The 13016-nt window shown below is 43.8% G+C and overlaps 2 protein-coding genes and 1 long non-coding RNA gene across 4 annotated transcripts in view; 1 reads left to right on the top strand and 2 right to left on the bottom strand.

Moving 5' to 3' along the window:
* Positions 1-13016, bottom strand: part of LOC148156088 (NLR family CARD domain-containing protein 3-like) — a 434099-nt gene that overhangs the window by 258263 nt on the left and 162820 nt on the right. The window lies entirely within an intron of this gene.
* LOC148156098 (uncharacterized) overlaps positions 1-13016 on the top strand; it is a 369453-nt gene that overhangs the window by 281596 nt on the left and 74841 nt on the right. Inside the window, exons 12-14 of the long non-coding RNA XR_015764735.1 lie at positions 5622-5723; positions 7142-7465; positions 7710-7763. This is a non-coding gene — a long non-coding RNA (uncharacterized LOC148156098). The remainder of the gene's footprint in view (positions 1-5621; positions 5724-7141; positions 7466-7709; positions 7764-13016) is intronic.
* Positions 11754-12743, bottom strand: LOC148156103 (uncharacterized). Its single transcript, XM_088011320.1, is given in 3 exon segments — positions 11754-12368; positions 12485-12577; positions 12579-12743. Coding segments are annotated over 3 exon segments (873 nt in total).

Below are 13016 nucleotides of genomic sequence, written 5' to 3'. Positions count from 1 at the left end.
AAGTTAACAGAAAACAAACTGCAGACATGATGTTAGAGTCTAATAATCTATTAATTCAGATTTAGACATTAATAATCCTTGTAACAGTTTTATACATTACATCTTCTGTACCACCCATTTGTAAATTATATCAGCTAAATTTGATTATATTTCAGCTCAATATGAGACACATTTGTTTATAATTAAGTTCCATACAAACTATGAGATACATACTGTCTAAAGGATGTAACTGATTAACTCCACAGAAAGAAAAGTGAAAACTGAAGATAAATATAAGAAAAATGCAAGAGAAACGATAAGAGGAGAGAAAACAACCAATAAGGATTATTTAGCCCCTCCTGGACATCAGCTCACCAGGTCTGTTTAGTTTATGCTTATTTTCTGTTAACCGTCAGATATAAAGTACATGAATTTGTCCTGATGTAGAATTTTGCTGTCGTTCTCTAATGTGAGCAGTTCTCACGGGTTGTCAGCACCAGAATAAACCCTGTTTTCTACATTGGGCCAAAGTCCTTGAGGTGCTACAATCCTGTAGATTAACCTTCAACCAGCAGAGATTAAAACTCTGAGCTGAAATCAGAAGTGAACATTTTCTCCAAACATCAGAGAGAAACAAGCAGGAAAGTTCCTGAAGACAAAGTTCAAGTAGGAAACAAAGCAAACTTACAGTTTGTTGTAGAATCAGAAGAAGAAACTCTCCAGTGGCTTCAGACCGACTGAGACTCAGGAGAGCTGCTTCTGGGAATAAACCAGCTTCACCTGCGATGGAGGAGGAGGAGGAGTTACTGGGAGGAGTTCAGACCTGATTCTGCTCCAACTGGTTCTAGCAGATTCATCTCTGCCGTTCTGAGAGGAAAAACTCAGAAGCCCCTGACCCTTTATCCCTGATGCCCCTGGTGCCTTTTTGAGTTTATTTTATTATCTGTATGTCAGGAGGCCTGCTGGTTCCTCTGTTAACGTCTCTGGTAGAGCAGCTCTGTCAGGGAGGAAAAGACGTCGTATCGTCTCGCTTCGCATGCAGAGATCAGAGACCATCTGACTGACAGAAGGAAAGAAGCCAACAGGTCGTCTGGTCCACAGGTGGAGGCCGAGATTTATAGGAACAGGAACCAGATTCAGCAGGTGTGAAACTATGAGGAGCTGAAGGGCCTCACCTTTCCCCAGAGCTGATCTGGATCCAGCAGAACCGGTTCAGCAGCATCTGCAGAGCCGACCAGCAGAGCTTCACTCCCAGTTTGTTCTGGTTGCTCTCTGAGAGGAAGATGAAGATGATGATGGTGGTGGTTTGTGGGATCCTCCTGCACAGTCAGATCACCTTCCTCTCTCTGCTCTCATCATCCTCACTCCAGTCTCTGCAGGTCTTTCTGTCTGGAAGCTGCTCAGCTCAACCACAGCAGAGGTTCTGGAGGTCCAGCAGGGTCTACTGGGTCGGTCTCAGACCAGTTGCTGTGTGGTTCTGCTGCTGTTTGGTTGATAAGCTGAAGTTCTGACTAGGTTCTGTCTGGGACCAAAGTAAATGGAGGTTCTGTTGTGTTCTGGTCTCACTTCAAATTGTCCTACTGGGAGAGTTTTGGTCCATCTGGTAACAACTTTTAAAGGTTTATTCAGATTGTTGTCGCTTGTTATTCTGTTCAGGTTCTGGTTCTGGTCGGGTTCTGGCCTTCATATATTGACCTGAATGACATCAGCTGCACTAAAGGACATTCTGACTTTTCCAGAGACTTTCAGCTCCAAACGGCTCTGAGTTTATTATCATCTGCAGCCCGAAATTTTAGCACAACTTGACAAATAGTAAAGTTTTAATGATGAATCACGAAGTTTTTAATGTTGTCGATAAGATGAGCCTCATACTTCCTTCATTTAAGTATTTATTCTGCTGTGGAAGCAGAACAACCAGTGAGACCCAGACCAATAACTGGTTATAAAATATCTATACATACTGAACAAAATGTCACATATTGTTGCCATGTGAAGCTGGACAACATGGACATATTGTTGCCATGTGAAGCTGGACAACATGGACATATTGTTGCCATGTGAAGCTGGACAACATGGACATATTGTTGCCATGTGAAGCTGGACACCATGGACATATTGTTGCCATGTGAAGCTGGACAACATGGACATATTGTTGCCATGTGAAGCTGGACAACATGGACATATTGTTGCCATGTGAAGCTGGACAACATGGACATATTGTTGCCATGTGAAGCTGACAGCTGTAAATGATCATTTGCTGACATTTATTCTCCAAAGTCATATTTCTCTGTAATCTTTAATCCAACATGCTGTCAGTGAGCTTTACTCAGTCACTTGTTTTTTACTCAGTGCCTGAGTGGGGCAGACAAAATGAGCCACAGCTGGATAATCTGGGGACAATTAAAGGCTCCCCAAAATGTTCCATGTTGTCCCAAGATGACAAAATGTAACCAGTTAGATTAACGACGTCTCATTGGAGATGAGACTGAATTGATGTCTCTGACTTGATGACATTAGTCTGATTCCTCCTCTTCACCAGCCACTGCTTCAGGGAGTTTTGCTGTGTGATGATGGTTGAAGCTGTTGGGCCTTTAATTTGAAAGGTTCCTGTGTGGCTCAGACAGCGATGCTCTAGCATTGCTCTGTCTTTAATGGCTCAGTTAGGATTTGAACGCATTTTACACAATGTTGGCACTTTTGACAAAGGTTGATGTAGTTAGTAAATCAAATGCTACTCGTCCTTTTGTTGCTGTAGATCTAGTAAAACTAGATCTTGTCTCCTTCTCTTCACATATTGTTCATCTTGGCAGTCATCAGATAAACAGGTATTTTTGTATTTTTATGTTTGAAATGTTTTTAACATAGATATGTATTTTAAAAAGACAAATGTAATACTTTCCTGCTATCAGGTTCCAGGTGTTTTCTCAGCAAACGTCAGCATGTGAACATAAAGAGTCTCTATTAAATCTAATCTATTAAATATCTCTCATCATGTTGCTTTTAATTAAATTCAGTTTGCTGAGCGTCTGCAGGTGAAGATAAAGACGAGTTATGTTGTGGTCATTTGGACTAAATCCATAAAGTCTCAAACCAGCCTGAACACAATTTGTCAGATCAGACCAAGACGGAGCCAAAGACGGAAAAACCAGTTTGAGACCGTCTGGATCCCTGGGAAAAAGGGAGGTTCTGGTTCTGGTTCTGTTCTGTTCTGGGGATGACTGTGGGGCTACTGGAGATGATGGTCCAGAGGAACTTTAGATCAAATCAGGAACATTATGGATCACCCTGACCATCCTCTTCATCAGACGGCCTTAGAGAAACAGTGTCTTCAGTCAGAGGCTCCTTGAAATGTGCTGCGACACAGACCACTACAGGAGACTTTTCCTGCCCACAACCATCACCACCTACAATAAGTCTTTGAAGAGCCTTGAATAATATGTGTTACATTTCATTTCCCCTTGGGATCAATATGTTTGAATCTGAATCAAGTGTTAAAGTCGTCATGATTGTAGTTCCTTATTCTCACTTTTATACTTTTTATCTTTGTGTTTATATTCTTGTTCAAACTGAAGTTGCTGCTCTGACAGCTGCATTTCTTTACCATGGTACGATAAGCTATACTTTGATTAAACTATCAGTTTTTATGACACTTTTATGTCCCTGTTTATTTAAAGGGTTCAAAGTAAAGAGTGATCCCTTCTACCCAAATAATGGAGTCCAGGACTTGAATCTTTTTCAAAATCTTTGTTCATCAATTAAAAATCCCACATCAGATCCTTGCAATGTCATTTCTTCCCACTGAACACGTAGTATTTCCTGTCTGTGTCCTCAGTTTCCCAGCATGCCCTGCTGGAGTGGTGGAGGTTAATGAGGGGGCGGAGTCTGTCCTCCTGAGCTGCCGATACTCTGATCATTTGCCTGAAGAGCCTCACTGATGTGGAACCGCAGCGATCTCACTCCTAAATCTGTCCACCTGAGGAGAGAAGACAACGATGAGCTCAAAGGCCAGAACCAGAACTTTACAGGCCGGACCTCCATGAACCCTCTGGACAGCAGAACCTTCAGCCTGACTCTGAGGAAACCTCACCTGTCTGACAGTGGAAACTACACCTGCATCATCTACGACGGGAGAGAAGAACTGGAGCTGGCAGCCGTTCACCTGGAGGTCAAAGGTCAGATTAACACCAGATTCTAAAGCTACATGTTGTGAATGAATCTGTTGCAGTGAGAAAACTGATGATGATGGTTGTTGATCCTGGTCTCTGTAACCATGGAGACCAGCAGCAGCAGCAGCAGCATCCCAGAGTGAATGAGTGAAACCCATGGATGGATGAATGAGACCAAGGACTCAGAGGGAATCTATCAGCTGCTCTGTTTGCAGTAGAAACTTGATGTTCATGAAATTATTTGACAACAATTGTGGATAATTAGTAGAGTTGGATCAGGTGGTTTTATAACGAGCATTTTATTAGACTATGTAATCATACAAATCTAATAAAACAAAGTCAAACTAAATCAGATTTAGATGCTCAGATTGGAATCAACTGTAGAAAGACTTGAAGGAAATTCTCTCCTCTCTTGTCTCTTCATCAGTTTATGATTTGTTTTGTAAGCTTTGATTAATATCAAGTTGTAGTTTAGTCCTATTTCTACATTTGTGTTGCTTTTTTCTTCTTCCTTTATTATCTACATTTGACATGAATTGCATTTTGATGTAGTTTTGATCTGTAATTGTTTGTGTATTGTCTCGGCTAGGTCTCTTCAAAGGTTGATTTTTCATCTCACTGAGACACAATTGGTTCAATGAAGATGATATAAATAAATATACAGTAAATGTCATGTAAAAACAGCTGCTTGGTTTTATATCTTTAAATGAAAATCTTTTCTCTACTTGTGAAATTGACACAAATCCTTCTTTCAAAATGTCTGCCTGCTGATTGTGGACGCAGTAAACAGAGAAGACATGGCATCTCATTAACAGTCATCAGATATTTGCCTCTAATTTTCCAGCACAACACAGAAACTCAATGATATTAAATGTTGTAATAATTTCATGTCAGTTTCCTCCCCACTGGTTACATTTGATGTTTCCTCAGATGATCAGGAGGAGGTGGCGATGAATGAAGGAGCAGAGTCTGTTATCCTGCCCTGCAGAACGTCTGCTGACCTTCCTGAGGACACTTCAGTGGACTGGACCCGTCCAGAACCAGAACTCATGATGGTTCATGTGTTTTCAAACAGCAGCAGATCTGACAATAAGCAGGACAGCCTTTATGGCGGCGCACAGAGATGAATAAAGAGCTGCTGAGGACCGGAGACGCCAGTCTGACCCTGAGGGATCCCACTGACAGAGACAGTGGAAGCAACATCTGCACCATCTACAGGGGCCAGGACATCCTGAGACACACAGTGGTTCTGACACAGGTCAAAGGTCACAGAGACACAGCTGGAACAGAATCAGTTACCAATTCAATGACTTTATGTCATGTTTTGCTGATTCTATGTTGCATGACTTTGTGTTTAATGATGTGAAGCTCTTTGAAATATCTTGCTGCTGAAATGACAAATAACATTTGATTGATTTGATCTACTGATGAAGGTCAAAGGTCAGAGGAAGGTCAAACCTCATTTGATTTCCACAGGAAGCTTTCCATCCTGGGCCACAGCTCTCCTGGTTCTGCTGGTTCTGGTTCTGATCGTCTCTGCAGGCCTTTTATTTCATCTTCCACATTATTTCATGTCAGGTGAGTCTCTAAACTTTTCTGCCTCTAAATGCAGATGGATAAAATGTGTCCTGTTATCAGAGGGTGGTAACTTTTCATCCTGTCAGATTAAGTCTGGTGTCATTGTAAAAATTCATGTTTATGACTCTACATTCAAAATAACATGTTTGTATTTTGTTGAAAAGCAAAGATCTGCATATTTTTCTCCTGGCATGGATTCACAATCTCAGACTCCTTCTGCAGGTCGTTTGATTCACCAACCAAACATTAAAACTCACCAAAAAATAAACGTCTCACATTTCTAGTCATCAAGAAAATTGTCACATCTTCAGAAAAGCTGAAAAACTAAACTCCAAACTTTACCTGATAGCAATTCCTCATGAGATATAAAGAAGATCTGAGTTTTTGATGGAGATTCACTTCAATATGATTCTTTTATTAAATCATTTGAAAACAGCATTAAAAGCAGAAACAAAAACCAGGAGATGCTCTGGATTGTATTGCAAGATATTCCACCAAAGTCTGGATAAAAATCCCAAGTCAGCATTAAAATCCTGAGTCTAGTTGAGTAGAAGTCATAAAATGTTACATTTTACTTTGAATCAAGTCATTTGGTCAAATACGCAAATTATTAAAAGACATTTTTAGATGAAAAATATATTTTAAAAGGTTTTGTTTGCTGGAGCAAATATCCAAAACCCTCTAACCTCCTGTGGCCTGCAGGGGGCGCACTGACCCTCTGTGGCTTTTACAAGGTTTTTATGTGTGTGGTTCTGGGAACTGACGGTCTGGCAGGACAAATCCCTGCTTCCCCATGTAACGATCCTCCTTAGCATTATGCTAAGACCACAGGAGGGCTAACAGGGAGAAACCTCCAGTAGAAGCAGAAAATGGACCAGAAAAAGTTCCAGTGTGAGCTAAACTGTCAACGGTTGTTGAGAAAGTAAATTTGCTAGAAACTTGTGAGGCCTGAGCAGGTGAAAAACATGTGTGGCAGATTGCAGGGTGAGCCTCCACATGGATCGGTAACATCTACCGTATTTAGGAAGATCTGCCAGCCTAGTTTTGGAATAATGACGTCTGAATAGCACTTTAAACTGAACCGAGCTCAGGCGGCACATGGAGAAGTTTGAATGGCTGTCAGGGATGATTCCCACCAACGTTCATCAAAAACCAGCCCCAGTTCAGGCTCCCAGGCTCTCCTGGTGTTTGGAGCTAAAAAGACATCATATGATTGGACTGAGTTATAAATCCTTGAAATTAGAGCCTTTAGTGGCAGCGGGGGGTTCAGCTGTATAAGTTCAGCCCATGGCTGCTCAGGTGGCAGGTGAGGGAAATGGGAAAATAAGGATTTTTCACAGGCATTTTATTCTACAACAGTCGTATTTAAAGCGAGTGCCGTCGCTTTAAATCCGACTTTCTGCTTGTTGTTTCCTCAGAGTAGCAGGTTTGGCTGGAATATGGAGTAAAGTGGGTCCTGCTGCCCTGCAGAACCACAACCCGACTGCCTCACCAGGCTAAGGTGGAGTGGACAGATGGAGACAACAGGAAGGTCCATGTGTATCAGAACGGTTGTGACCAACCTGGAGAACAGGACCGGCTCTACAGAACCAGAACCAAGATGGAGGACAAGCTTCAACATGGAGACCTCAGTCTGACCCTGAACCACCCCACACCTGAAGATGGAAAGATTTACACCTGCAGCATCTGCAGCAGAGAGGAAACCATCCTGATGAAGAAACGGGTTCATCTACAGGTCAGAGGTCAGTGGTTGGACTCTGCTGCAGGGTTCTGGTTCTGTCCCAGTTTGATAAAACACTTTGGAGGAAGAGTTGATCTAGAACCTGTGAGTCAGGAACAGGATTAGTTCTCCCTGTTCCTGCCGGGTCAGTTGGACCCAGTGTTTGATTGATCTGTGAAGAACTGACCCTGATCTGGGTTCTGCTGGTACTGAAGGAGTCCTGGTGACCCTCGCCTCCCTGTCTCTGTCTTCTCTTCTTTCTGCAGGGAAGCAGCTCAGATCTGGCGACCTCTGACCTTCTGGACCAGATCAGCTCTGAGGTCAGAGAAGCTAAAGCTAATTTCATTTATGTAGCACATTTTCAGCAACAAGGCAAAGCAAAGAGCTTCATAGGAATTAAACAGGAAATACAGACAAAATAATAAACCAAGGTAAAGAGCAGAAGGAGAGAAATCTAATCATGTTGATCCAAAGGAAATAAACTAAATACTCCTCTTAAGGGTCACCAGGTTGGAAGAATCTGAGGTTAAAGGTCGTTGCTAAGGTGGTTTTTCTGAACTCCAACTTTGATCTAGTCTCTGTTTTGGGTTGCTAGGTAAGTATAAGTAAGTGTTGCTCTAAACTTGTAAAAGTAATTAGTACTTTTACAAGTTTCTAAGTAATAATAAAAGCTAAATGTTCTGGTTCTGGAGGAATTTTTCTGGATTCTCAGTTTGTTCTGATTCCTTTTCTGGGTTAACAGTGAGAACTGCACAGTTTCTACAAAGTAATGTAAAAACTCTCTGATGAAGGTGGAAATATCAGGAGAGAGTCCTCTAGAGTTCAGCCATCAGATTCCAGGGTGACTTGGGAAGGGAGAGGAGACGGGAACGAGCCGTTTGTTTACATACTATCTGGTCTCCAGGAGAGTCCAGATATCCAGAAGGCCACACAGATTCAGAAGAACAAATTCTCTTTAGATCTGGCAGACTTAACATTTCTGTCTGTCCTCGAGTCTTTAACCGTTATATCTCTTCTAGTTCATCCAGATTAATGTGGCCGTTCCACTGAACCAAAGCCAGCAGCTTCTCCAAGATCTATTCCATCCTGCTAGTGAGTTTTGGATCCTCAGCTGGGCTGCCAGTCTCAGCAAGACTCACATCCAACTTGGGTCCCACAAAATACAGTAGTCTGTCTGTGTGTTTTAACTAGGCCAAATCTGTCACAAATGTGTTGCTAAGCCAGAAATGCACAAGCTGCAAACAGCAGAAATCCTGTTATCATGAATAAATCCAGGTGAAACCATCCCATCATGTGTGTTCCTGCAGGACAAGAGGGTTCCCATTTGCTCTGTCTCCTGGAGAAAATTTGATCACTTGGATTGAGAGACCAGTTAACCAGATGTATAATTGATAGATTTGGAGGATGTGCAAAAAAAGGCTCCAAAAAAGCAAGAAAGATCAAGCAGGGTGGAATGGGTAGGGAGAGGAGCAGAGGAAAAAGCGTCGGCCTTCACCGAGTGCTAGAGAGAAAAGTAGTGAGCAGAACTTCTGCTGCCTCTCCAGAAATGTTGGAGAAGAAGAACTGGTCGCTCATGTCCTGTTGGTAGGAAAAGATCAGCATCAGATGCTCCTCCCTGTAATCTGGCTCTGAAGAATCTGTGTGAGTCTTTGTTACAGCAGAGAAACCAAAATGCTTCAGAGGGTCTCTGCTCTCTGCACTCTGAGAAACTCAAACTCTTCTGTCTGGACCATCAGCAGCCAGTGTGTCTCGTCTGCAGAGATTCAGATTTACACACCGAGCACAGATTCAGAGCCATCGATGAAGCTGCTCAGCAACACAGGAAGAAACTTCAGGAAACTCTGGAGCCTTTAAAGGAGAAGCTGGAGCTCAGGAAGAAAGTTCAGGAGGAGTTTGATCAGACAGCAGAACACCTGGAGGTCCAGGCCCGACACACAGAGAGGCAGATTAGGGAGCAGTTTAAGCAGCTTCATCAGTTTCTAGCAGAGGAAGAGGAGGCCAGGCTGGCTGCACTGAGGGAGGAAGAGGAGCAGAAGAGAGGGATGATGAAGGAGAAGATGGAGGCTCTGAGCAGAGAGATAGCAGCTCTTTCAGACACAGTCAGAGCCACAGAGGAGGAGCTGAGAGCTGCAGACGTCTCATTCCTGCACAACTACAAGGCTGCAGTGGAAAGAGTCCAGCGCTGCCCCCTGCTGGAGGATCCACAGCTGCCCTCAGGAGCTCTGATAGACCAGGCCAAACATCTGGGCAACCTGGCCTTCAACATCTGGAGCAACATGGAGACCATGGTGACCTACACTCCTCTGGTTCTGGACCCAAACACGGCTGGTAAAGAACTCCATCTGTCTGAAGATCTGACCAGTTTGACTGGAGGAGAGAAACAGCAGAGAAAGAGAAAAACAAGAAAAAGGGTCTAGAATACCTGGTGCAGAAAGGAGGTGACCTGTTAAACAGCCTTTGGTGAAATATTGGCTGGACGGAATAAATGACGCTGAGGGAAAACTGGTTGAAACTAAACTAATCCTGCACAATTCACTATATTCACATGTGGTAATATTAACTGTATGAAGGATGAATGAAATTACATAACAGGTTTATAAAACTTTATTTTATAAACAAAATAAAGTGACATCTAATGGGTTGAAGTTTTTGAAACTCAGCTTAGCTGTAGACATGGTTAAATTTAAACTTAATGAAACTTTAAAAATGAGGTTTATAGCAGACTTGAACTTTATCATGGACTCATCAAAATGTTTCTCTTTTATTATCTGATCAAAAACAGGATTCCTGTTTATGTGAAACTTGGTCACCTTAAAATGTCTAAAGAGGGAACAGGATTGGTCAATGAATAGGAATATTTGTATGAATTAAAAGGTGATTATGAAACAGCTCCGGATTCAATTAAGGTTCATTACAAAATATTCTTGTCTCAAAGACAATTTATGATTCTGAATCTACAGCAGATAATTCGGTTACCTTACTTCAAAATGGGAATGTTGGAAAAGGAGTAATCACATTTCAGCTTTGGTTTAAGACCAGTCAGCATTTATTACAAGATGATTCATTTAGTTTGACATTTTTTTCTTTTCTTTTCATTTTTATTATTAATATTATTGTTTTTATTTTTTCTAATAACAGACTAACTAATTTACTAACGGAACTAACTGTTGTTTTCAAAACACATGTGTGTTTGGTAGAAAGGCCCAAATTGGACATGAAGCTTTTAAAGTGGATATGATAATAATTGATTATGTAAAAACAAACTGATTGGACAACAACTGGCTCACAACATTCGTGTGGCTTAAATTTTGATTGAATTGATACATAAATTCGAGTCCAACAAAACATTTGATTTGAAACACAAAGACATCTTACAGTACTGCAGAATCTTTGTCTACATCTTTTGCTCCTCTGCCTAAATTGATAAATTTTTCTTTTGTCAGTTCAAAATAAACATTGACACTGCTTTTTAGGAAAGCAATCCAAATTCTGATCTGAACTCATTAAAATAATGAAGCTTTTGGCCTTTGCAGTTCAGTTTCAGTTGGACATTTTAGACATATTGTAATGGTTCACTAGAGGGACCCAGAAATTCAGCCACGACACAGGAGTGAGCAGAATACTCAAATATTTATTAAAAAGCAGCTAAAGCCGGACACACAGGATCGTCAGCTGCAGCACTGCGAAGGGGGCGGAGAAGAGAGATCGGTGAATGGAGAGATAGCAATGAAGGGATCTTGTTAGTGTGTATGAGGGGAACACTAACCTGGCTTGGCGGTCCGGCACAGCGCTGATCAGCTGAGGGACGAGGAGACAGCAGATGCTGTGCTGACGCAGAGCGCCGGAGGAAGCGCCACGAGAGGGGAAGCGCTGATACTGGGCAGCGCACTACTGGGTGAAACAGCAGAAGGGCCAAATCCAGATCCGAATACTTAGTCAGACGAGCTGGGGTCATGCACAGTGGGACTGAGAGCAGAATCCGTGGGAGTGGGCGAGAGCAGAGTCAGCGAGACAGGCGTGGGTCGAGATCCGAAGGGCAACTAGCAACAGTCCGACAAGGGCAAGGCAAAAGGGGTAGATCCGTGGGACAAAGCGTGGTAGAAACGATGAGAGCGAGACAGGAGTGCTGGAAAACTACTAGCTGGAAGCGTTCGATAATCTGGCGACTAGGTAGTGACTGAGAAGGGCTTAAGAAGGGAAACAATCAGGGAGCAACACAGGTGCGGGGAATAACGGGAATGAGGGGCGTGGCATGGATAAGTTCAAACAAAAACACAGAACACCATGTGAACATTACAGTACCCCCCCCCTCAAGGTCCGGCCCCTGAAGGACCACCAGGCTGGTCAGGGTGATCACGATGGAATGTCCTGATAAGGGCCTTGTCCACAATGTGGCGGGACGGAACCCATGAGCGCTCCTCCGGCCCATTACCCTCCCAATCCACCAGGTAATGGGTGGCACGGCCCCACCTTCTGGACCGGAGTAGCCGTCTCACAGTGTAGACGGGACCCCCAGCGAAGAACCGGGCGGGAGGAGGGGGCTTGGAGGAGGGCATAAATCTGGAGGTAGCAACAGGCTTGATGCGGGACACATGGAAGGTGGGATGGACCCTCAGGGAAGGAGGCAGCTGGAGGCGGACGGCCACAGGATTCACCACCTTGGAGATGGGAAACGGTCCAACGAAACGTGGGGCCAACTTCTTGTTTTCTACCCGAAGGGGAAGGTCCTTGGTTGACAGCCACACCCTCTGGCCTACAAGGTAAGCGGGGGCAGGGACCCTGTGTCGGTTGGCTGACCTGGAATATACGGCAGATGTAGTTAAGAGAGCCCTGCGGGCCTTTCTCCATACCTTGAGGCACCTCCTGGCTGAGGCATGGGCAGAGGGAACCATGGCAGACCGTTCCTGCAAGGAAAATATAGGTGGCTGAAAGCCATAAACAGCATGGAAGGGAGACAACCCAGTGGCACTGGAGGGAAGTGAATTGATGGCATGCTCCACCCAAGGTAGATTCTGTGCCCACTTGGTCGGATCCTGTTCGCAGAGCATACGAAGCTTGATCTCCACTTCTTGATTGAGACGCTCGGTTTGACCATCAGTCTGCGGGTGGAAACCAGAGGAAAGGCTCACCTGGATCCCGAGCTGCCTACAAAACTCCCTCCAAATACGAGAGACGAACTGAGGACCACGGTCAGAGACAATGTCCATGGGAAGTCCATGAAGTCTGAACACCTCCCTAGTAAGGATCTCACCCAACTCCTTGGAGGTAGGCAACTTCACTAGGGGAACCAAGTGAGTCATTTTGGAGAAGCGGTCGACTATCGTGAATATGACTGTGTACCTGTTGGAGGTGGGTAACCCAGTAATGAAGTCCATAGCAATATGTGACCAAGGCCGGTGGGGGACAGGTAGAGGGTGAAGAAGACCTGCTGGGGGTCGACGAGAGGGCTTGGCCTGGGAACAGACCCGGCAGGCAGAGACAAACTCCTTGACATCCTTGGCCATGTTCCTCCACCAGAAGCATGACTGGACCACCCTCAGGGTTCTGACTACACCAGGGTGACAAAACAATTT

Source organism: Poecilia mexicana, unplaced genomic scaffold (assembly GCF_051168715.1).
Source record: "Poecilia mexicana isolate PSO_F unplaced genomic scaffold, ASM5116871v1 scaffold_12, whole genome shotgun sequence".
Lineage (NCBI taxonomy): Eukaryota > Metazoa > Chordata > Actinopteri > Cyprinodontiformes > Poeciliidae > Poecilia > Poecilia mexicana.
Note: the sequence above shows the minus strand (reverse complement) of the source record. Positions and strands in the feature narration are given on the sequence as shown.